Below are 26,162 nucleotides of genomic sequence, written 5' to 3'. Positions count from 1 at the left end.
TATGGACAACAGAGCTGTAAAGTTTTATTGTATTTTATTTTATTTTAACCTTGGCTGAATTGTACCATCACACACTTTACATACTTAATTTCCTGATGCACCACTGTTCATAATCTCTTTGTGCTTTAATTCTGTATTTTTATGTTGGTGTTTATGTTCCCTGATAAATAAAATCTTATCTGTATGCAACTTGGCACAGGAGACTATTTCACTTTTCGTGACTGAAATGACTAACAGCAATAGATGAGTGTTAGATGTAAGAGGAAACATTCCTACACATATTAACCCAGGTCCCTGTCACACACATGTAAACGTGTGTTGTGAAAACTCTCGACTACTTTGATGACTAAGCGCCGCTAAAAGAACAGGTAGCACAGCCTGAGAGAACATTGTACAGTCCCTCCCCCACATCTCAACTCATTTACAGAGCAGAAAATGTCTTCCTTCACTCCTCTGTTTGCTCGCTATAGTTTTCATGCATTTTGAGTCACGACATGTGATGTTTAAGCGTTACAACCGGCTTGCTTGTTCTGTGCCTTCGTAGCTGGTTGTTTATTGGTAAGTAACTGTAGAAGATGCACCTGCTTGTTAATCACATCCATGTGGTACCCAACAAAAAAAAAAAAAAAATTACCTGACTGTCTTTTATAGGATAAGTCTGTTGATATTCTATATTTTATTATATTCTAAATGACAACGAATCCCAAAAAAAGACCAAAACCAGCAACTGATCTTACAAGTATGGTCTGTGTGGCTGAAGCATGATATATCTTATTCCTCCGCTCCACAGACCAGAAACTATTAGAAATGCATCAGTGACTCATACTATTGGGTGTCATGTCCCTTCATCACTGGAAATATTATCCGTTTACTCCGGCTTCCTCCCACAATAACAAAAAACCTGCACATTAGGTTAATCGGCTACTCTACATTGGCCCTAGGTGTGAGTGTGTGGTTGTTTGTCTTTGTGTGTTGGCCCTGCGATTGACTGGTGACCAGTCCAGGGTGTACCCCGCCTCTCGCCTGTAGTCAGCTGGGATAGGCTCCAGCTCCCCCGCGACCCTGACGGATAAACGGTATAGAAAATGGATGGATGGAAGTCTTTTTGGTTTTGGTGTTTTCATGGTATGTGTTGACTTTTAATAATGCCAGTGTGAATCTGTGCTGTTTGCAGGTGCCTCACCATTGTTGTGTTTCTGAATCTCATCACAGGTTTATTATCATCAGGGTATGGGTCATTGGGTCATTGTTCAAGATTCTCGTGATACCAAAAACCTTCTTTCTTGTTATTTTTCCTGTTAAAGGTTTTTCTGGGAGTTTTTCCTTAGTCAATGTGAGGGTCGAAGGGCTGAGGATGTTGCTGATGTTATGTTAAGCCCTTTGAGACAAACTGCTTGTAAAAATGGGATTTACAAATAAAGTTGTCTTGTCTTGTCTTGTTTCAGGTTTAAGGGCTTGTTTTGTTTGTTTGTTTTTGGTTTTTTTTTGTTTGTTTGTTGGGGGGTTTTTTGGGAGGGGGGGTAACAAACAGTATAAGTGAGCTGATCGAAGGCACTATTCAGAAAAAATAAACTCAGTGTTATCTTGTGATTTATGAGCCACGTGGGACTTTCTTTATTAACTCTTAGATAAATAGTGTGATCAATCATTTAACTGCTGAGATAAAGAGGTGAGGTGTTTGATAACCTCTTAAAAGTTGTAGATTTGCTTATGGCAGAAAGGTAATCACGTTATATTCTTGACCTAATTTCTAAAAAAATGTTTCATTTGTAGATAAAAGCTGTGAGAAAGGTTATGAAATATTAACGCCAGAACAGCTTGACATCATGTTAATAACAGAGGAAGCAATCATGTATAAGTTAGTGGTTTTCAAAGCAGAATTTACAAAGAGCTCTGCGGGAGAAGAAACAGAGCGAGAAGGAGATAAAAGAGACAGATATATAGAGATATAGTCACGCTTGGCGCCTTATTAGTCTGTACTATGAGCAAAATGCTAACGTTGAGTCATTCATTAAAAACCCCAGAAGTCAACCACATGGTGACGCATCACAGGGATTCATCCTCTGGAGACCATGAACGCCTCAGTTTTTGAAATATACAAACCAACACTGTCACTCTTAGAGCTACCCTTACTTACTAGGAATGAAAAAACTCACAATTACCAAATTAAGTTAAAATAATTTTAAAAAATAATAATGCTCAATTTAAAGGTATCAAAATCCTGTCATTTGATAATTAACCTCTGGTTTATACACAATACGTTTGTACGTTAACGGTTCAAAGAATTAACCTACTGTGCAAACAAATTTCAGATTCTCAGAAGCTCACTTTTGCACAAAATGCTATAAAATGGTCCAAAATGCGCTTTAAAATTTGTGTTTGTATGTTGCTTGTGTATGTTAAATATATATTTTCTTTTGCAGTTTATTAGAATTTTATTTTTTGCAATGTATGCAACTTTCACTTCATATCTCAGGCCCCCCTGAATCACACACTCAGCCAAAGGTCCTGATGAAGAGCTCTAATCAGAGTTGGCAGCGTGACAGCACTATCACTCGAACATGTACGCACGTTCACATCGGCACATCCTGACCAGGAGTCACTGATTAATCTGCACTGCCCGTAAACCGTAGGACCAAATTGTTTTTGTCCATACTGTTGTGTAACACACTAAGCTCAACTGTGCATGGAAACATGGTTAGCCTGAAGTAACACTTCCTGCCACAGTTTGACCTCCGACAGCCTGCAAAATGGTGATCATATGCTTTGTGTGCGCGGCCATCCGTGTGAATGTTTGACTGTACTGGCGATGGGCTTCATCACTTGTCCAGAGGCCACTGTAAAACATGCCTGCAGCAGTTTGCTAACCAAGGTGCCCTGATGCAGAGCTGGGTTCACACCTGGCAGCGTGACAGCCCTGACACAAGGAAGCACGTTCCACATGCACAGAAGCTCACATATACACAGTCTCTAGGACCTCAGTGCTGCTGCAAATACAATGACAAACAGCTATGTAACCATAAAATCTGATTTCAAGGATACTGTAACTGCAAGTGTGTTTCTGCTGAATCAAAGTTTGTACTTGACTACAGTCTTAATAAGTGATATGGAGGAGGTATAAACAAGTTGAAATCCACCTTATAATCTCATCATCATCATTCTTTGTAAAGCCCTGTGGGTGGATTGACATAGTTTCTGCCCAAGTTGTATTTTGTATTGTTGTTGTAACTGTATTTTGGGCTCTGCTAGGTGAGCTGTCTTTTGTCTACATAGTACAATAGCTCTATGTTACTCTGTCCATCTGTGTGTATGCAGATATGTTCTGTGCGTTGTTTATGTCAGAAGTAGAAGTAGTCAGATCATTTACTCAAGAAGAAGCACCAGCACAGCATTGTAAAAATAAGCCCATTGATAAAAATATTTTAATCAAAATTCTACATCAGTTAAAAGTATTAACATCCAAAATAAAAACACGTTCTGCAGATGGAATTTGCGACTGATGTATTGTCATATCTGGTATTGTTAAATTGTTAATACTGACTCATCAGTTTGCAAGTAGCATTTCAATGTTGCAGCTGGTATTAGTTTCAAATAGTTGGATATAGTTTTGCTGTTAATCCAGGATCTCCAAATCTAAGGGTGGAGCCCCTTCCAAATCATCACAAGATAAATGTTGGACATCATTAAAAGGGAGGAAAACAGAGAAATAGATTTTTTTTCTCTCTCTGAGAGGAACTGCCAACAGCTCAAAGACATTTGAAAAGTGACCTGAAGTGACCTTGCCACAAACCAAAAGAGTAGTCCAAAGCCACATAAGTAGCCTATAAATGTTATGCCACTGATTCCTGCAGTTTCTAGATGAAATCCATACTGATAAAACATAAGTCCCAGCAGACTCATAGACTGCTTGCCCAACCACCTCTTGAAACCTGAACAGACCAGCACCACTAGCACTTGCTGGTCTATTTAAAACCATTTTTACAACTGAGCAAGCTCTTGCCCCCACTCACAGGCAGCAAATAGCACAGACCACGTGACAGATCTGCCAACAGACAAAAAATACAACAACTTGTGAAGAGTGGCTTAAGACAACAAAGCTGACATCATTTCAACTCAGAAACTCCTGAGTCCTGACCCTGGACAGCCTCAGGACGCCCCTGGTATGATAGCTGCTTTATTTTTGTTACATGTGTTTAGCTAAAGTCATGCTAAAATGCTATTGCTCATGCTCTGAACTGACTGTGCATGTCTGCAACTAAACAAACACCACCTGAGAGGCTCCCGTCTGCTGTTTGTCCTCGTGTTTTACTGTATGTCACACATTAGCCTGTAGTTACATAATGCAGAAAATTAGAGACATATTTCACAAGGGAGACCCCATGGTTAGCTATCAGCTCACTATGAGCTTCGTTGTCTTTGATATGATCTGTTAGTAACCCTCACAGTAAACTACACTACATAGACAAAAGTTTTGGGACATACTTCTATAATTGAATTAAGGTGTGGTATGGGGCTGTTTTTCAGGGGTTGGGCTCGTCCCCTTATTTCCAGTGAAGGGAAATGTTAATGATTCAGCATACCAAGATGCTGTCACATTATTCCAGCATGACTGTGCCCCAGTGCACAAAGGAAACTCCATAAAGACATGGCTGGATGAGTTTGGTGTGGAAGAATTTGACTGGAGAATCCTGACCTCAATCCCAACACCTTTGGGATGAAGTCGAACAGAGATTGTGAGCCAGGCCTTTTTGTCCAACATCAGTGTATGATCTCACTATTGCTCAGCTGCAGGAATGGGCAAGAATTCCCACAGAAACACTCCAAAATCTGTGTTTCACAGCTGCAATGTTGTCTATGTATTTAGAATTTGATGTCATTAAAGTCACTGTTGGTGTAATGGTCCTGTGTCCCAATACTTTTGTCCATTTAGTGTATCTGTGTGAATGGCGACACGGGTCTGTGTTGGTCTGTATGTGTCTGGTGGTGACCTTTGACATTCTGTCTTGAAGTAACTGTTGGTGTAAGGGTCAGGTGTCCCATTACTTTAGTATATATTCTGTATATTTTCAAAATAAAAGTACAATGAAATACAAGATTAAACTAGTTTTCTAGCCTTTTTTTGTTCTGTGACTCCTTACTCCTTACTGAACTGGTACAGCCATCCAGTGCAGTGGTCTATGGATGCACCAGTGCTGGACTCTGCTCAGGCAGAGCATGGCTCACTTCTGCTCAGGCAGCTGGAGAGGATGAGAGCAACGGAGGAGCTCACCGATGTGGTGCTGCTGGCAGAGGGGATTGCCTTTCCTTGCCACAAGGTGGTGCTGTCTGCATTCAGTCCTTACTTCCAGGTAAAGTGGCTTCTGAGAGAGACAAAGGAAAATACAAGATTATGCAGCCTGCAGAGATCATCTATTAATGATGCTATGAGGCTGTAATTGTACCATGTTCTATTATTTTGATGAAAATTTGTCCAGGCCATGTTCACATGTGGTCTGAAGGAGACCCGGGGAGCAGAGGTGCCTCTCAGAGACACTCCTGCTCAGAGTCTGAAGCTACTACTGGATTATATGTACCGAGCTGAACTTCCTCTTTCCAATGACAACATCCAGGGAGTGGCTGCTGCTGCCTTCCTGCTCCATGTAGATGGAGCCTTCAGGTGGGTAAAGAGACTGGAAATTGACCACTGCTCCAAGACTCATTCAGTTTCCCTTTATATTACAGGACATTGGGGGCATCTAAGTGACGTTGGTCTTCGGCAGTGACCTTAAGTATTTTTAAGGTACTGATAATATTTTGTGGCCCATCTCATTGTAACTGCTTTAGGTTGTGTCAGACCCACATGGAGGCCCACATGGACCCTTCCAACTGTATCGGTCTGCACCACTGGGCTAAAAACCTGGGGGCCACCGGCCTGGCTGACTGCGCCTTGAGATACCTCTGCCAACACTTTGCAGAGGTGGGTGGGACATTCAGTATTAGCAGTGTCAAATATTCTCTCAGCTTAAACATGAGATGAAAAGACAACAGCAAAAATACTGAACAACAGCAGCTGCAACAAGAGAATTACATGAACATGGTACCAGCCGTACTCATTCTGTTTTTTAGTGCTTCCTTCCTTACTTAATCAAGGGTCTAAGGACAGAGAGTGTCATTCACTGTACAGATTGTAAATCCCTTTGAGGCATTCATCTTTTGGGCCACATACTAGAACTGACCACTGACTTGGTACAGATTTTTACTTTAACACTCTTTACTACTACTACTACTACTACTACTACTACTACTACTACTACCACCTCTCCCTCCCCTTTATCTTGTTGTCTCAAGGTTTGTGAAGAGGAAGAAGTGCTGGAGCTGGATGTCCAAAGTCTTGGAGATCTGCTGGGTTCAGATGACCTCAATATATCACAGGAGCAGGTTGTGCTGGAGCTGGTGTTGCGCTGGGTGCAGAGGCGAATGGGGGACTCACATAGTGAAGCCCAGGCCGTAGAGTTACTCAGACATGTCCGGCTGGAGCTTGTGGACCCTGGATTCCTCCGCAAAGCCAGGAGGAGAAACCCGGTGAGAGATGAAACAGAAAGAAAGAGCATGTAATAAATGTCAAGACACCTTATCCACATACTGTATGTCAGTAGACTGACTACTACATCCATAAATGGATATTCCAGGTATTGCTGCGGGATGCTGAGTGTTTTGGGATGATTGACGCTGCTCTCCAGACATCAGGTCTCTGTGAGATGTCAGCTCCTCCTCGGCCAGCCCTTCGTTACGGCATGGAGACCACAGATCTGTTGCTCTGCTTGGGTGGGGTGAATAAGGAGGGAGTGCCTGCCCGCCGTGGAGGACGTTCTGACCTCAGTTTTTGCTTTGCCCCTCATGGCAGAAGAACCTATTACATCCCATCTCCATTGAGGGGCTGTGGAGGCATGGGACAGATCACAGCAGGGGCAGTGACACGAGACAACAACATCTTGGTGGCCATAGAGGCAGAAGATCAACACAGGATGAAGAGGGTGGATATCTACAGGTGTGTGGTTGTGCGCACACACACACACACACATATATATGTATATTTAGAATGGCACTGCATTTTACACATTTTTATTTTCCAGGTATGATAATTCAGAGGAGAACAGCTGGGTGGAGCTGTGCTCAGCAGCGTACAGGGACATGTATGCTTTAGGGCTGATAGGCGATGCCCTCTATATGATAGGTGGCCAGATGAAAGTACGTAATCACTACATCATCACGGACAGTGTGGAGAGGTGGTCGCTGAAGAGGGGAGGCAGCTGGCTCAGCTTCGCCCCTCTGCCGCTCCCCTTAGCCTGCCACTGTGTCGTCAGCCTAAAGGAGCATCTCTATGTGCTGGGGGGCTGGACACCACAGGTACGCAGACCTGTGCAGTAGATGATCGTACTCAAGTGTGCTTGGGCAAGAGGACATGGGTGCATTATCAGGTCCAGGCTAGCCTACTGACAGCCAAAAACTAAAAATGTTTGCCACAGTTATCAGTAAAGGCTTATTTGTTTAAAGGCCCTGAAAACATACATTTGCAAACACACTCTTACTATGAACAACAGGATCCAACATGACCGCACAACTCCTTGACAAAGGAGGGATAGCTGTAGTCTGGGACTGAGCAGGATTTTACAATATTTGAAATAAAATGTGTTAGCAGTTATGGAGTTGTTTGCTTATGTTGCCAGGCTTGTCTGTCAAATTTGATCCAGTCACAGACAAACCTCATATATTGTATTAATTTTTCTAAATTATTATTACTGCTTACTGTTTATACCAGCAGCATATTTTTAGTTTTATTTTTACATTGTTTCATTTAGCATTTTTTGTACCTGCCTGACACTCTGGGCTGATCAGTTGGTGTATCAGGAAGTTTGTTTCTGCCCTCTAGTGGTGGCACCAAAAAAGATTTAAAAAGACACTACAACACCATCACCCAGATCAGACCCTGGGGTGGCAACAGACGACTGAACGACTACAACAAACCCTTAAGCCAATGAAAAGATTTGAAATTTGTGATAATTTATGTGGTTATCACAAATCCTACAGAGTCAGTGTAACTCTCGTCTCCTCAGTCCTTCACTCGTTCCCCTCTGCCACTTCTAATTTCTCATCTGTCACCTCAACATCCTTTTCTTTTCTCCCGCCTTCCGTCCAACTCAACCAGCACCAGCCAGATGATGAGCCTGACAAGCTGAGTAACCGTGTGTTTCAGTTTGACCCTGGCAAGGACAGGTGGGCAGAGTGTGCCAGTATGAAGTACTCCAGGTACCGCTGCGGCACGGCTGTCCTCAATGGAGAAATCTACATACTCGGTCAGACTACAAGACAGACTGCGGGCATATTCTTAAGTATTTACTCTATATGAGAAACAACAGAGCCACATGATGTGTGTGTGTGTGTTCTTCAGGTGGCATAGGATGTGATGGAGAGGACCACGGGCAATCACGTCGCTGTCTGAGCTCTGTGGAAATTTACAACCCAGACACTGACACATGGAGGGCAGGACCAACCCTGCCCACATCTTTGCTCTCCCTCCGAACCAACGCTTCTAATGTAGGAGTAGTGGAGGGGAAGCTCTATCTCTGTGGATACCACAAGGGGGCAGGTCAGTCAGTGAATGCCTGTCAGTGATTTTTTTTTTTTTTTTTAAACAGCTTGTTTTGAGTGGTCTCTCAGAAAACTTAGCCCTAATAAGTTTAACTTCAGGCTGAAATGCCTGCTCTTTGCACACTTGGATCTGCATCAGAGTCAGGGAATGTCAGATAACTGGTCAGGCGGTATCTCTGGAAATTAGATTTTGGTAACTTACATATTTTTCTCTCATGACTGCAGGTCGTCATGAGATCATCACCAAGGAGATTCTGGAGTTGGACCCTGCAGACAATGTGTGGACGGTGGTGGAAAGACGAGCAGCCATGCACGACAGCTATGACGTCTGTCTGGTGGCTAACCTCAATCCTCGAGACCTCCTCACCCCCTAATTCATCTCCTCCTGACTCTGAGCAACAATGCCAGGAGCGATGGATGTGTGGGAAACAAACTTCTGGCATTTAAAACTCAAACAGCTTCATCCAAACCTGGCATGACCCCTGGACTTCACATGTACAATGTAGCAATCAAGGAATCTTCAAACACAAACAACAAAATTGCTTAGTTTCTTTGGAAATGACACACATGACCTTTACACGACCATTTATATGTCTGTTTCCTCATTTTCCACCCCTGCGGTCAGTGTTTGCTTTAGTTTAGGCAAACCACTTGAACGCAAGTAGGGAGAGACTGTGATCTTGATCAGAAGAAACCAGTGCTGTCCCATTTTGGAAAGTATATGCTTATTCCTCTTTTTTTTTTTTTTGGCTTGAGAGTTAGATCTAATATATGAATCTGCTATTTGCATAATCATCTCTTGGCTTCAGCTTCACACTGGGCAGATGCAGAGTGGAGTCAATCCTTTCTGCAAGGAAGTGAATGAGAATGTTCCACAAAATGTCCAAAATATTTATTTAAGTATTTAAATAAATGATAGATGCTGTCATAGCTGTGGTTAGGTCAGTCTATTTTAATTGTTAGTAAACCATGAGAATGATTTACAGATCAGCAGGCTGCTAATCTGTTACACAGAACTAAAAGGGGAGGACTTGTTGGGTTGTGTGCTTACATTTGAGCAGCTTGCTTTTCTTCTTTTTTGTCAGCTATGTAAATTAGTTCCTGTTTTGGACTTTTTGTACAGTAATTACTTGTCATCCATGTAAAAAAAAGTGTATTACTGATTGGTAAAGAACAAATAAATGTTTCATTAACTGTAACAGTGACATTTTAGTCACAACAATAAAGACAAGTACATCTTATTGTATAGTGGTTCTGTCATACTACATGTTTTCATTTCCATGTCCTTTATAAGGTTATATGTGGAGTCATAACAACTTTCTTTCTTTATTATTTATACGTTGGTATGAAGGAAAAGAAATGCATTTAATCGTGCTGGATCTGCCATAACTCCTTGTCTCTGACTTCTCTTTCTCTGCTTACTCCCAGTTTGCTCAGTCTGTCTGTTTTTCTTCTCACCGCATGGCAAAGCATCGACAGTCACGTCCGACTGAAGTGGTGGATTTAGGCTGAGTGTCTGACCCGCATGACATTCCGTACATGCCTTCATCCCCTTTTTCCTGCTGCTGAGCCGGTCAAATGTGAGCCCTCGGAAAACCCAAAATGATCCCGAATGAGTGTGACGCGCCGGGATGTTGCTATGAGAGCTGGCACAGGAATGAGGACGCTCCACCCATCGCCCCGGACCATGTGGTTCCCATCGCTCCTGTTGCTGTGTGTTTGAGGAGAGGGAGAAGAAAACAGCCGCTGCTCAGATGGATCGGACGGACTTTGCGCATGTTTAAGCCATTAGACTAGTTTGTGGTTTTGATAGCCCTCTATATGGGCGACTTCTTGGTCACCAACAAGTGCCTCAGCTGCTTTTTTTCAGAGCTCAAAGTAATTGGGGGATCCGGTCCCGGTGAAGGCTGCTCCTGACAGGTGCGCACAGTGCGCTGAGAGGATGGGTAGACGTGAGGCGAACAGCAGAGACGCAATGAACACCAGTGGACACTCCGAGCTCGGCTGCCTGCAGGACGCGGCATCCCGGGGCCACCATGTCGGTGAGGAGTCCCGGAGGCCGGACAGCCACCGTCCCCGCAGCGCGGACAAGCGGCAGAGGAACTCCGACATGGATGCTGTGGGTCGGGCACCGACTGCCACAGCGCCGATGGAAGTGAAGAAACACCAGCACAAACACAACTTGAAACACCGCTACGAGGTGATGGAGACTCTGGGGAAAGGAACCTACGGCAAAGTGAAGAAGGCGGTAGAGAGAGCAAGCCTGAACACCGTGAGTGCTGGTGCTGATGATTAAACGTGATTTTAAGCTTTGCACAGCTGTGTGCCTCTCTGTTATGATGTCGTGACATTTAAGCAGGCGGAGTGAGACACATTTACTGAGGATGATGCACAACGATCAACATGACGGTCTGCTTTTGAAAGCTTTACAGATAATGTGATTAATGTGATGTACTGATCATGCTTTTGTCTTCCTGGGGGGTATTCAGCAGTATCCCCGTTTGTGTGTGTGTGTGTGTGTGTGCTCCAAGGTTCGTTGGTGTTCCAAGAATGTGGCCCATTGGTTATTAAATATTAATTTAGAGGTGTAGTTAAGCTCCTGAAAGGTGTGTGTGTGTGTGTGTGTGTGTGTGATGGGCTGATGCTGAACCCAGTTCTTGCTTCCTGTGCTGCCAGGCTGAGATGCCTTTGGTCTGACTCACTCAGCACTTGAACAAGGGGATATAATTACAACAATAGGTCTCCTCCAATAGGAGTCCGACTCCTTTTTACCAGGACACAATCTCTCTCTCTCTGTCTCACACACACACACACACACACACACACACACACATGCTCAGACAGATATAACAATGTAATATGTTTCTGTCTAATTTTACATTGTGAATATTGGTGTTGCAAAGCAGACTGTGGAGCCAGATTACATCGAATAATTGCAGGTTTATGTCTAGAGTCAGAGTTTAATCCCTCAGTCTGCTGTGATTAGACCACAAAGAGACAGATACCGGGTCAACTTTGAATTCCCCTTCTGTTTTTTTTAGTCAACAAACACACTGTAATAGGGATAATCTTTTTTGCAATCAGACTGTGGAAGTGAGACTGGCATAATTCCTCTGGCTGCTTTCACTGCAACTCTGAGACCTACATCTGTGAGAGAGAAAGGACAGAGAGAGGGAGTGAAAGACAGAGGAGAGGACCAATAAATGGAGAGAGGGAAGCAGAGATGAAGAGCAGTGTGTGTGTGCGCGCGCAGGGTGAGTGGGTTTGGTAGGACAAGGGGAAAATGCTGAATTCCTTGAGCCAGTAGCCAGCACATACCAAGGATTCTTTGAAACAAAACGGACATTATTTTTGGAAACAAGACCAGGGGGCTGCTGTTTGAGTGCGGGAAGAAGGCAGAGGAGGAGACAGTTTTAGAGCAAGACGGAAGAAGAGGAGGAGGAAGAGGAAACATTAGCAATGGTTTGAGATTACGGTAAAGAGATGACCTGAAATTGTTCCTGTGTGCAGGAGGTGGACATGACTTCATACAGGATGAAATTCAAGAGAAGGATCATGAAGTCTTTGCTATGCAGGGTCACTAATCTGTGCCATAGGTCACTTACACGGGCTGGCAGCCTGATTTGTCTAAGTGTTAAAGTGTTTTAAGAAACAACATTCAGCAAGTATTTTTTGCATAATGTAAATGTGAAACCAGTAACCAACATATTCGACTGTTTTGTCTGTCAAAATCAAAGAATAGTTTGATATTTTGTGCTTAGTTCTTTGCCTTGCTGAGAGTTAGATGAGAAGATTGGTGCAACTCACACACTGTCTGAATGAAGTAGGAGCAAGCAGCTGTTAGCTTAGCTTAGCATAAAGATTGGAAATAAGGAAAAAGCTAGCCAGGGTTCATATGAACGTAACAAAATTGAACTACCAGCAAGTCTGAATCTTGCTAATTTATATGTTATATTTCATTAGATTTTATTTTGTTTGTTGGCCAGGAGCAGTGAGCTCCTGAAGTTTTGTCATCAGGGGCAGAGACTCCAGGAAGTTGCCACAAATATACATTTTGACAGTTATGGTTTACAAACAGATCTTTCAGGTCTTTCTCTTTTTCTTGTCTTAAGTGAAGCTAAGCTAACCAGCTGCAGGCGCGGTCTTTCGAGGAAGCAAACTAAGAGTAGTTCCCAAAATGCTGCGATAACTAAACTGTTTGTCTTTGTGAATAATCACAAAAAAAGCAAACCATGCCAATCTCTGTTTCTTGTTGTGCATGAATACATTTGGATGTTAGCACTGAAACAGTATTTTTTTTTGGGCCTGTGGGCATTGAGTTTTTGCACACGTCCATTTGCCCTCATCAATATACTAGTACTCTAGTAGTTCTTGTTCCTGGTTATTGTAGCAAGGGACAGTGTGTGCATAGCTGGATGATGAGGTCAACAGTCTGTTTGGCAAGAAGCCTGTATAATCCTGCTGTTAAATCTTTCACAAATGCATCAAGGATCTTTGGTGATGATCAGGCTCTTCGGATGTGTTTGTGTGTGTGTCTGAGTTCGTCTGTTAGAATAACAGGACAGGAAGTTGATGAGTGGCCATAATAACTTCATAACACATGCACTGACAAAACATCTGCAATAGCCCAGCAGTCTAAAGATTTATGCGGTGGGGGAACATTGTTGTCAAGACACAAATAATCCACTGGAGCCAGTGCAATAAATATGAAGGAGAATAAGATGAGGAGATGAAAATAAATGTTCTACTTTGTCTGGTTTAAATTAATCATGAAATGGCTGTGTTGAACACTGTGCATCTCTCTGTACATATTGTACATTTTGGCTGTAAACATTATTAAACATCATAGACATTCTCTAATAATGTAAAATATCTGATTACAGCTCCATGACTCACGCACATAGCTACTTATGTTTTCTATATGCATCCTGTTACAGTTTGGCACCTGTGGACGAGAGCTCACACGCAACGCAGTGTTTGGATGAACAAAGAAACATTGTTTGCATGAAGGATACTTTAGAGGTCATACTTAGACATGACTCATACACAGCACTTTTGCATGCACAGGGGTGAGATCATACACACACTTTGTCCACGCACGTGCCTTTTTAAAAATGGTCTTAGTACCCTGAAGGCTGAACAATACCCAGAGTGTGTTTTTTCTGCTCTGTGCTCTACTGATCAGGCCTTAATGGCTTGTCCGGGGGGTAAGTCAGAGCTTAGGGTGGTAAAACAAAAACCATTATGCCCTTCTTGACATTGTTTATCCACTCGTTTTTTGTTGTTTTTTTTTGTTTTTTTTTTGCTTTTTATTATACTTTATTAAGGGAAATTACTTCTGTGCATTTAACCCATCACTGATTGAAACAGACACACTTGCAACATGTAACATGCAATGAAACACACAGGGCCAGTGGGCAAATTGGGGGGGCCTGCTCAAGGGCACATCAGCCAACTAATGGTGGCCTCTAGGCCACGGCTTTTCTCCACCTGTTCGCTGCTGCCCACATCCTCCCTCCACATCCCTGAAGCTTATTTCACATTCTCTCGTTCCCTTCCTCACATTTCTTTCCCAGCCAGCAGGTATTTGGGTCAGAAAGCATTCGCAAACATGCAAATGTACACATGTTAATAGCTCCCTCAAGCTTGGACATGTGCCAGGGAAGAGTCTGGAGATGTGAAAAAAATTTTCATATATCAATACGTGTTTATAGAAGAGACGCAAACCTAAATTCATGAATCTTCTCAGTCGCTGGACAGTGTCACAACAGTTGCAGAGGGTCGGGTCAGTGCTGGGAGTTCCCTGGAGTGTGTTTGTGTTGTGTTGCATAACTATGGTGGTTGGTGGAGCGTGTGAATTGTGTCTTCTCATGTCTCGTAGACGTTTTTCCGGCAGCTGAGAATGCCGGAGTTGTGACCTGGAGGAGAGGCCGGCTCACCCATAGGGACATTATAGGGGTTGACAGAACTGTACACGTGTATGATCAGGACTTCGTTAGGATGTCAGTCCTCACAAAGTAGTCCTGAAGGGTAATCCACACATTATAGCACATCTCTCACTTTTTTGGTGTCCACTTTGGTGACAGTTACTCTATCCAGAGAGGTTTAGGGGCTCATGTTGGGGTGTCTCTTTCAGCTCTATGTGTATGTTCAGGGGTTGGGGGTTTAGTGGTTTGGGGTACATTGGGGTACGTTGAGTACTTGGGATTAATGATGTAGAGTGTGAACAGTGCAGCTGTCAACCTTCTGTCTCTGAGCGTGCTGAGATCACAGAGGATCCACTCTCATCATCCAGCCCTTAAAAACCCACATAATCACCTCTAATACCCCGAGATTTAATTTGTGCATGTGTGTGTGTGTGAGAGTGCAATTGTATCATCACTACTTATGTCTTTGTTTCCATGTGTGTACACAAGTAGTGTGTGAACCATGCATTTGTTCGCTCTGCTGAATGATATGAGTTTTTGTGAGGGAGGATGAAATAGTTAACGGGTGGGTTTGCAGAGGAATTAATTAAAGAGGAATCTGTTTACTGGTGCCAGATCTTGTGTGAAAATGGGCAACAACAACAACAAGGGTGGCACGTATCACTAGGGTAACGACCCCTGATAAACATAGACTGTTTTCTTGCTGTGGAAGACAAACTCTAGAGCTCTTTTAAGGTTTTATACTTTTCTCTGTCAGGTGGCGATCAAGTCTATCCGCAAGGAGCGCATCACCGACGACCTTGACAGAATTCACATCCAGAGAGAGATCGAGATCACCGCCTCTCTCAGACATTCCAACATCATACGCGTCCACGAGGGTAAACCTGAAAACACACACATCGCATACGCTCACAAAGAACAACAAAGAATTGATCTTATTAGCAAATATCCCGTGTCTGTCCCAATACAGTCTCTCACTCTAAATCTCCACTGATCTGCAAAACCTATTAAAAACACATCACTGAGACAAGTACACTATATAGACAAAAGAATTGGGGCATCTGACCATTACACCCACATGACATTGTATTCTACATATAGACAGCTTTGCAGCTATAACAGCTTCCACTCTTATGGTAAGGCTTTTCAAAACATTTTGAAATGTTTCTATGGGAATTTTGCCCGTTCATGCGCTGACGCTGGATGAAAAGGCCCGGCTCACAATCTCTCTGAAAAACAGCCCCAAAAAGAGGTCTGTCTGGATACTTTTGTCTATATATTGTAGCTTCACTGTTTGATACAGTGTTGTTTCATTACCACGAACATGCTCACAGTAGCTTATTATGAGTTAACTGTCCTACCGCTGTAAACATTGACTAGCACTTCTGCAAATAGTCCAAACAAACGAATGAAGTACTTACTGCAGTTTTGAGTAAGGTTTACGTTTCGGATGGTAAAATTTAATCAAGTAAGCAATCATATCTCATGAAACTCATCCACAAATTTTGGTTACAATCAACATTTGAGTGTACAGCTGGAAACAGTAGAAATACCCCCAAAAGACTTACAGAATTTCAGAAACACGGACATTGATCTATAGTGAAGAAGGCACAAATACTCATGTAAACACATATGTGTAATGCCGTAGTGTACATGTGTCCTGTGTCCTGTGCAGTTTTTGAGAGCCGGGATAAGATCGTGATAGTGATGGAGTACGCCAGCAGGGGAGAGCTGTACGATTACATCCAGGAGAGGAGGAGACTGCCAGAAACAGAAGCCAGAGGCATCTTCAGACAAATCACATCTGCTGTCCACTACTGCCACAAGGTTTACACACAAAGACACACACACATGCTGTAGATATTAATTATTATTATAAACTTTCTACAAATACACCACTGGAATTCAGTATCAGGGAACCACATGTAGGCACGTGCTGAATTGCAAGCTACAATTGTATTCAGCTGTGCGCAAGCAAATACAGTACCACTAAATCCACTAAATCCTAATCCTAATACTGCAGGAAAACTTGACTTGAGTTTTTAGATCTCTCTGGGTTAAGAGCAAATTATCCCTTGGTCGTTTTTAACAGTCACATACTGACACATTTAACAAACACGTTGCCTCCTTCCATCCATATTAGTGCGAGCCCTGGCAAAAGAACAAATTCTTCTTTGTTTTTGTGTGTTTAATGTTGTGTACATAATATCAGCAACGGGGCCAGAAAACAGGATTTATCAAAGAAATACATGAATCCTATTAGTACAAGTGCAGTACAGAAGAGGTGAGGATCCGGGCCTTGCAGTCAGCTGAGTTGGATGTGACAGACATGTTTTTGTTTTTATATCAGTCTTATTTTGGCAGCTTGGCTTCTTTGTGAATCCCTCACATTAAACTCAGGCAGGGAGGTGGATTTTGTGCTCCTCTTGCCCTCGAACATTGTCCCAAAATAGATATGAATGTTCCGGCATGAATGAATTATTGAATGTGCCTCTGAGGTATGCAAGGCACATGGAGGGATTATTGAGACTTCAAGAGGAGAATGAAAATAAATCCAAATCACTTGCTGCATTTTTTTTTTTTGCTTTTCTCCAAATCTGTTCTGAGTCATTTAAAAATAGCAAGCATGATAACCAGTTTAACCACATATACTTCCATTGCTTTTCTTTCTCTTTGTCTCTGTCCTACATTCACGCACACGTGCACACACAGCTTACAATCTGTGCATACTGTGCACAAAAGACTGTCTAAGGTCATGGGTCATTTCCTCAACTTAAGTACTCTGAAGAGGATGTAATTAACAAGAGAAAAGAGGCTATTCTGGCTCATTAGCCAATGGCTTTAAGAGACACTGACAGCAACATTTAAAGTTTCTCTGCGTCAAACAGCTTCCTGGGTGGCCGCAGGTTATATAAAGCAGCACTGTCTCTTCTTATGATATGCTACCCATTCACTGTCAGGGAAACACAAGAGATTCTACAACAGACGTTTCTTTCCAGTGCGCTGTGGCTCATCTTCGCCAGGCTCTGCAGCCTTTGTGGCCTCTCGTTGGCTCTCAGGTGCTTAATGCCATCAGGGATCAAATCGCATCTCATCAGACAAATTAAACCAAACAAAGCACTTCCTTATGCCTGTCTGTGATTAAACAGTCTGAGAGCCTTTCCCAAGCCCCTCTGATATGTTATACACATGACCCTGCAACACGAGGAGTGGAATGTTAATGGTTATAAAATTAAAATAGATGGAGGACAAATGCCTTGCGCACCATAGGCACTGTTTATATTGTAAACTTCACATCCTTCAGTCTAATGTTTGCATGCAGAGAGAAAACATCTGAGTGTAACCTGGAAAGAGGAGCAGCAGAGGACCTCATGTGCCTCTGCTCTTTTGCAGAATGGTGTTGTGCATCGAGACCTCAAGCTGGAGAACATCCTTTTAGATCAAGATTTGAACGTAAAGGTAAGATCGATTAAAACATACACAAAGCAAGCATTAATATCCCTTCCCAAAAAAGAAGTGTCATCATGCATGTTAAAGAAAATAAAGAGTTTTCATTCTAAAACAAGATATTTATCCCTGGGTAAAAGAATAGACATCCTCTGACAAAAGTACATCATACATCATGGATAATTGCAGTTTCTTATCCGAACACTCCTGATTGCACTTTTCTTTGCTAACATAAAGGCATACATCTTTATAATGCACACATTCATATATCTCAGGAAACAGTCTTTTTCTACTGGTGTATTTAGCATACTGGAATGAAGTTGCAAACAGTGCAGCTGGTAATGGATTACTTTGCCAGCTCCAACTTAAAATGCAAACAAAGTGCTCATTCAGAACATACTGCCCACAGTATTTGTATGTGCTGTTAAGCCATGCACACTAAACCAGCATAAACATAGTGCCAGGTCTTACAAAAGAATCCAGGGGTCATTTTTTGCCTTATTCGGGTATTCCTCTCCTTATATGGGACCTGCGGATGGCCAAAGGGGAATGCAGGGAATCCAGTGGCAATCGTGCCAATCGGAGGGCTTTAATATAAGTACACTCAGTCTGACCATCAAAAGAAAACACCGTGCGGAGGCCTCTCATTCATACCAAACCGCAGGTCCACCACATCAACCTCTCACAGCTTCCGCTGCAGGAAATTACCAAGCCTCTCTGCAATGCATGTGCGTGTTATGTCTGCACAATAGCTGCTTAATGGCATATGTAGAAGACAGGCTTAGCCAGACGAGGTCAAGTTTGAAGTCACAGATTATAATTTAACATCAAATCAAATTGTCCTTTAGTTTTTTAACTGTTCTTATCTCACAATAGGCAGAAGTCTGTGCAGTAGTTTTTTTTCTGTTTTTGGTGCTAGTCACACCAAATTTCACTTTCTTCTGACATGGTATTATCAGCTCAGACATTTGCCCCAGCAGACAACAGGCTACCTTAGTACATCAACGGGTGGTCTGTTTCAGTCCAGCATGTGCATGAGAGGCTGTGGCTGCTCACAATGGGCCATGTAACTCTCAGACACGTGTACAGGAGTTGTTTTTATGCAATGTCTTATACAAGCATTCGACCTGGAGGAATGTCTCTTCAGGATACACACGGATACGCTACAGTATGCAAACACACAAACACACTGTAGGTTAAAGAAAGTAAAGCTGTGGAAACTGCACAACTCAAATGCGCAGTCTACATATCATTAATGCCACTATGCATGTATAACCTCAGCTCTTAAATACGCTGTGACTGTGAGGTCTCCATTCCCCCGAATGTCTGTTCCATGGAAATAAAGCTGTCATGAGTATTTTTAACACCAGAGGGGCTGATAGTGAGCTGCTGCTCATGTTAATAATCTCTGCAGATAGAGAGGAGCCTCGGTTTGTCTGCTTATGGCTCTTGCAGTCTCGAGTGAGTGATTGTTCCGTTACGTGAGCGTAAGCAGCCTGATGTTTATGACCCTCTTCTCTATCCTCACTCACACTTGCATTGGCAAAAATCTGAACATACCTATTTATGGCTCCTTTAAAAGTAATTGCTTTGAGTTATTGTGTTTTTGCCACATGAGTCAGAGTTCTCAGTTCCTGCTCACTGAAAAGGAATCTGGATTGCTTGAGGATGAGTGTGATGTGTTGAAGTGATTGAGCCAATGAGATTTTTAAGTGTTAAAGCGTTCCCTGTTGTCAGCTGGTCAGTAGTTATGTCATCGGTGGCTGAGAATCACTGTCACATGAACCCCGTTGTTTACGTGACACAAACATATGAACACATGAAAAATTCTTAATGTTGTGATAGATGGTTTATGTAGTTTTTTTTATGTTGTTGTTTGACTGTATTTTTACAGAATTTTGAAGGTTTCGTGATGCTTTTGTGACAGCAATAGCCATGGACAAAGGCATTGTATTTTTGGACTGGGAGTCTGTCCATCCGTTTGTCCTTCCATTCTTGTGAATCCCGCAAGAACATCAACAAGGAATTTTGCAAATTTAGGCTCAAGGATGAACTGATTAGATTTCTGTGGTCAAAGGTTAGCTTTAACTCAATAATTTATATATTAATTATGGCAAAGTTAGGATAAAATCATGACATGATGACATTTTATATCTTAAAGGTCAAAGGCCAACTTCGCCATGATGTCATGATTTCTGCAAAAACACTTCTGGTCCATATTGAACATCATAGTTCATGGAAATGTGGTATCCAACATAGAGAGTGAGCATATTTTTTATTTACATACATGGTGACACTAATATTGTGTATCCACCTTGAAAATTGTATAGATCTTTTCCGCTATCGGGTTGAAGATGTATGTGAGGCATCCACGTTTTGTTATTTATCGCTTCTTTGCAGCACCATCCATACTTGAAGCACTGTAGTCCAGCATTGGTTTTGTTGATATTGATGGTGACTGTCTGACTGACCTCTTTAAGTTACTACGTATATTATATGAGTCTACACTGACATGGATGTAAACTTGACTGCTGCACGGACGTGTACAGCTGCGAGTCTATACTGCCCGCTTAACTAGTCCCATTTTTAGCATCACTTACTGTTGACCCTTTTTTACTTATTTTATTTCATTTATTATTAGTAGATCAATTGTAATGAATACTTTGTGTTTTCATTTTGGCGGTCACCTGAGTAACACCAGTGTCCACTTGAAATATCTGTTACTGTTTTGGCAGGACATAGCTGCAGCTGTGATGTGACTTGTTTCATTTGATATTTTTCTAGTTTCCATTCTAGTGATTAATAAAGTTACCAAGGCTTATACAAGCTCAGAAACAGTAGTAGAAATGAAATGTATTATTTTATGTTCTTTCTTTCTCTGTTTCTGCAGCTGGCTGACTTCGGCCTTTCCAATCATTTTCAAAAGGACTCTCTACTTCAGACCTACTGTGGAAGTCCCCTCTACGCTGCCCCAGAGATAGTGAAAGGACTGCCCTATCAGGGACCAGAGGTGGGTCAACACACCACCGCCATCGCTGGTTTTCGAACATTATCATAGTATGTCATTCATGTTGAATCAGTCTTGATTCAGTGATTATAGGTGTACTGAAAAACCAAGTAAAGCATTTCAAGTTGTGTGCGGTTAAACCAAAACAAAGAGCTGAAAGATGTTAAAGTGTTCCATAGAGCTGTGGGAAACTACACAGTCAGGTGATAATCTTCTGTGGGTTTACCACCTTTCATGTTACACTTTAAGCAATTTTTTAAGCAAGTATTTATTAATGTAGCTTTAAAACACTGATTTATCCTTGCATATGCTGCAGAAGAAACATAGTAAAGAGGTCTGACAAAACTTAGTTTTCTAAATGTCAAGATTTCTATTAGATTTACTAAAGCTGAATGTGATAGAAACATGAGGCACATTTCCAGACACTCCTACTAAAACTTTTGTCATGCACCACCTTATTTGAGTTAACATTTCTGAGTTATGTGCATGGCCTGTTCTTGACTATGAGCGTTTTATATGCTAGGTGGACTGCTGGGCACTTGGGGTGTTGCTGTATGCCCTGGTGTACAGCAGCATGCCATTTGATGGGGCCAGTCACGCCACACTCACAGAGCAGATCAGCCAAGGCCGCTACCGTAGACCAAACCCCCCCTCAGGTAAACTTTGTCCATGTCTCCATCAACATTATATAGTATTTCTATACCCCAGACTGTCAAATGTGATTGTTTTGTGTGCTCTTCTTACTATTACTTTATTAATTACATAGTTTTAGTCAGTGTAGCTGCTATAAATAACTGTTGACTCTGTTTTGTCCAGACGCCTGTGCTCTTATCGACTGGCTGTTGACGGTGCGTGTGGACGAGAGGGCTACAGTAGAGGACGTGGCCAACCACTGGTGGGTTAACTGGGGTTTTGAAGAGAGTGTGTGTGACTGCCCTTCACCTCCACACCAAGAGTGCCCCTCTCCACTGCTGGCTCGCTACATCGATTGGCAGAATCGGGTCGCAGCTACCAGCCACATGACTGCTGACCCAGGGTGCGCATCCTCAGACTCTTCATGTCCACCTCAGCATTCGCCCCATCCCTTTTACTTCAGCTTACCTCTGAGGAGCGACCGTGGTGGAGGAAGGGTACGCGGAGGAATGTCAAGCCTCAGGAAGTCACGCAAGGAGAATGCAATTCCCCAGACTGCACTGGGAGCTTGTGGTGGCGTTTGTGCAGCAGATGCTTCCTCCCCCGCGACTTCTGCCACTTCCACCACTGAAAGAAAGAAACCCAAAGGTATTCTTAAGCCCCAGAGGAGTTTTGACTCAGTCTTTCACAACCCTCCTCAAGAAAACTCTGATGTCCTGTCTACCACTCAGCCCCCTCCCTCTACATTCAGTCAGCCCTCATCCAAAATGCCAAAGAAGGGGATACTTAAAAACTTGTATGGAGGGGAGTCAGGTTATAGCTCAGAAAGAAGGATCTCTGGAGCGGGACTTAAAGGGAGTGATGCAGGTGATATGTTCTCCCACAAACAGCACACTTGTCTCCCAGCGGCAGAAGACAGCCCCACCATGCGCACAGAGGCAATAAGAAGAAGGAAAGGTATTCTGAAACGCAATGGCAAGTTTTCTCACAGTCTGGATCTCCCTGATGACCACCAGTCGTCTCCGTCCTCAGCTCTCACGATATTCCCCGAGGCCCTGCAGCAGCTCCTCCATGCCGCAGGGGGCCCCGAGGGTCGCCGCAGTCGCCCCTCCAGCGTGGTTAGCGAGGATAGCCTCTTTTCCTCCGACTCCTTTGACCTACTAGACCTCAGTGCCCAATCACGTCGCAGGATTTTCTCCCAGGGAACTCAGCACAGTGCCTGCAGCTCCGAGGAGGACCTGGAGCAGCTTAGAGCGGAGGCAGACAGGGTTGATGAAGAAGGACAGAAGGGAATGCCAACATAAACCTAATGAATGAAAGCCACATCAGTGTGATGAAAAATTGGACTGAATACCAGTCACTTTTCTGTGCTAATCACTGCTTGCCATTTCGAAAATTCTCTAATGAACTCTGACATTTCAAGTACGCGTACTGTCAAGCACCGTTTCTTGGCATATTTGTCTGTACCAAATCATAAACTAAACTGTTTTCACCGATATTTAAATTGCATTCTAAATGCGAGGCAGTACAGAGAGTGACAAGAGTGTTAGTGACACCTAAAGGGGATCTAGTATCTGTCAAATTGCAATGATGGGACCTGAATGTGGCAGAATGGACAATTCATTTTATGAACTCACTCTGACCTCACCTGCACAAAAGATGCTCTTTTTAGATTTTACAGCAGATTTCTGTTCAGGCGACCCACAGAAGTCTGGTTACTGTATTCTGGTAAAGTTAGCACTATAGCTTTTTGAAATAGATGAGAAGTATAACTGAGCACTATCTTTGATATGAAATTTCTTGTCAATAATGACAGTAAACTGACATGATTAAGTGTGTTTTCATCCACCTGCTTTCAACGCCATTCTGCACATAAAAACCCTGGTGTAAATACTGAAAATTTGAATGAAGATGTTTTCCACTGTTTGAGGTCTGACTGGCGCTCTTCTTCTGAAGTGGTGTTAATGGCCCCCAAATGGAGAATTAGCTCCACCTCCTGTTTATGATGCTCGATGCTCTCAACTCATATTTGTCGCATAAATTTAGTGGATAGAAACACACATTAATTTGCATTAACTTTTGCAGATTTTTTTTTGAAAATATGGTTAAAGTTTGTGTTATGTTTAGACGTAAACTTGACTATATTCTGCTCTGTTGTGAGGATCAATTCCGCCAAACTTTACAGTAACGCTTTTCTTTACCCTATTTCATAAGTTCTCAGTAAAAATATAGCCTTAAGAGGATATAAGAACATTTTAAATGTTTATTGCTGTACAGTATTTGACAACAACTTCTCCTACAAAGACATATTACTACAACAACTCTGTTCTACTATATTGTCATTCATTCTCTGTTTATACATCAGCCTCCATTTACGGGTGCCAGTAGGTGGGGGTTATAAGTTGTTGACAGATAAATTAGTAAATGCTTATAACTGCTGTTAACCATTCATCACTGGCTATACATGCTAAAATGGGGAAAGTTAAAGTAAAGCGTTACCTATTTCACTACGTTAGTTTTACACAGTAATGTACTGTGCACAATTTGCTCCTTTGCACCAACAGTAGATGGATCACATTGCTTTTCACTGTGACATCACCAGTGCTGCTGTGGATGTTTAACTAAGCGATGTATGCAGTAGATGTAATTTTTCTGTCATTTTCATATTGTGAGGAAAAAAAGAATTCTGTTAACTTTGTTCAAGCATTTCATACTTTTTTAATTTAATAAATTATGTGAAAGTGAATTCTTTCTCGTTGTTTGTCTGGTGAAAGAACAATTATATTAAGACGAAAAGGACATTTGATGACAAATCACACTTTTACTTTAAATGTTACTTCTTCTCTATCCTTCTCTACTTAGGCCCTGAGCATGACACAATACAGAGAATTCAAGGAACGTTGTTTATGACAGACCAAACACTATCCATAAACACAGAGCTCTATTTACCCTACAGACTGTTTTCATTATGGTTCATGTACTTGAATAAAAATGTATTTGAAAGAAGAAAGCACTCAGCAGAAGAGTTCAGATAAGGCTTCAGGGAAACATTTAAATACCATTTAAAGTCGGTGGTAATTTGAGGATAAATATGTCTTTGAGTTCTACAAACGTCGCTTCACTTCAGGTTTACATTTTGCTTGATCATTTTGTATTAAGAGAGGGTTTAATACACACAAAACTACAGGTTGGAAAAAGTAAGTTATGAGTATGACGCATGCACACTTTCCTTTAGTTTCCTTTATTGGCTTTCACTAAGTACTTTTCCAAACACAGAACTGTCTAGTGGAGAGAGCCCATCATCACTGTCGCTCTCTAGGTATCCCTGCTTTAGGACATACTGTATTTAAGAATTACATTGACAAAATTCTCAAACTTAACACGAAATCCATTCACAGGTTATTAAATATTATCAAAAATCTATATGTGTCATATTTCCTGAAAAGCTGCTATTTTAACATGAAACAAAGCAGTTCACCAGCAGGTCTTGTTTTGACATGGAGACATCTGGTATACCTGACATATGCACAGGGCTTACTTAAAACCATCCACTTGCATGGTTTTAACACATTGAAGTGTTCTTCCTGTTGCATAGTCTAATGACTTTGATGTAAATGGCTGATAGGTGGCAGAAAAGCACTTTGTTCAATTGGCCAGTGGTGGATGAAGTCCAAAGCAGATGACTGACGGTGACAATTCTAAACAGTCAGTAATCTTCTGTCCTGTTACATATCAGCTGCCATTTAGTGTTTAGCTAAGACCAACACCACATGCACATGACGGGCAGATGGTATAAACACAATTATTGCTGTATATGAGATTGATCTAATTGATAAGATGCTAAAGTGCTCTATTTGACAAACTGAGCTCTGCAAAAGGCAAAACAGGGCTACAGGATTAAGATCACGGAGTCTGCCCAGTTGTAAGGGAATTGTGAAAAGTTAAAAAATTTAAATCTTATAATGGAAGACAAAGATGAAAAGAGTGAATAAAAAGTAGATATACAAATATCAACAGTTCTGTGACAACTTCACAAAACTGAAAAACTGCTATTGAGTGGACCTTGAGGTGACAAACAAAATGTGGATGCTTAATTTTGTTGCAGGTATATTGTATACAATAATATGTTTTAAACAAGTAGGAAGTAGCATTTTAAGTATGACCTTAGGGGACATTCTTAGAATTCACTGAGGCACAATAAGGATATTAATACAGGTAACAAACCTTTTGAATTTAAATCCTTGTCATCAAAAGCTCTTTATATACTTGGGGATATACAATGTACAATCCTGAAAGGCTTCCACATTTTCAAGAAGTCTGTCTGTTGTTTGATATACCAGGTTCATCAATGTCTGTATGTATGCCCTGAGTCCTGCAAGGATCAGAATTAATGGTACACCCATGCAGTTATAAAACTTATTCTTCCTCTCAAGCAGGGCTGCCCAAAGTGGGCCAATGTTGGCTCACAATAATTCTTGATTTGCCCCACCAGACGTTTCTAGTGAAAAAAAAGACATTAA

General features: G+C 42.0%; 2 protein-coding genes and 1 long non-coding RNA gene across 3 annotated transcripts; 2 read left to right on the top strand and 1 right to left on the bottom strand.

The window, feature by feature from the left end:
* Positions 1 to 3,995: 3,995 nt before the first annotated feature.
* On the top strand, positions 3,996 to 9,816 carry LOC124063423 (kelch repeat and BTB domain-containing protein 12-like). The gene is made up of 10 exons (XM_046397080.1): positions 3,996 to 4,160; positions 5,159 to 5,348; positions 5,475 to 5,656; positions 5,824 to 5,956; positions 6,328 to 6,561; positions 6,669 to 7,027; positions 7,113 to 7,386; positions 8,186 to 8,333; positions 8,429 to 8,626; positions 8,854 to 9,816. Exons 2-10 carry the CDS (start codon positions 5,178 to 5,180, stop codon positions 9,000 to 9,002), a joined length of 1,848 nt encoding a protein of 615 aa, XP_046253036.1. The 5' UTR covers positions 3,996 to 4,160; positions 5,159 to 5,177; the 3' UTR covers positions 9,003 to 9,816.
* Positions 9,817 to 10,107: 291 nt separating this feature from the next.
* LOC124063422 (NUAK family SNF1-like kinase 1) lies at positions 10,108 to 25,107 on the top strand. The gene is made up of 7 exons (XM_046397078.1): positions 10,108 to 10,900; positions 15,313 to 15,433; positions 16,231 to 16,382; positions 17,949 to 18,014; positions 20,893 to 21,012; positions 21,533 to 21,665; positions 21,826 to 25,107. Exons 1-7 carry the CDS (start codon positions 10,571 to 10,573, stop codon positions 22,944 to 22,946), a joined length of 2,043 nt encoding a protein of 680 aa, XP_046253034.1. The 5' UTR covers positions 10,108 to 10,570; the 3' UTR covers positions 22,947 to 25,107.
* On the bottom strand, positions 15,819 to 22,770 carry LOC124063424. The gene is made up of 3 exons (XR_006844106.1): positions 22,632 to 22,770; positions 22,111 to 22,269; positions 15,819 to 16,316 (listed from the first exon to the last, which is right to left on the bottom strand). It is a non-coding gene; the product is annotated as an uncharacterized LOC124063424 (long non-coding RNA).
* Positions 25,108 to 26,162: the final 1,055 nt, after the last annotated feature.

The sequence above is a fragment of the Scatophagus argus genome, chromosome 8 (genome assembly GCF_020382885.2).
Source record: "Scatophagus argus isolate fScaArg1 chromosome 8, fScaArg1.pri, whole genome shotgun sequence".
NCBI lineage: Eukaryota > Metazoa > Chordata > Actinopteri > Scatophagidae > Scatophagus > Scatophagus argus.
This window is presented reverse-complemented; position numbering and strand designations above follow the sequence as displayed.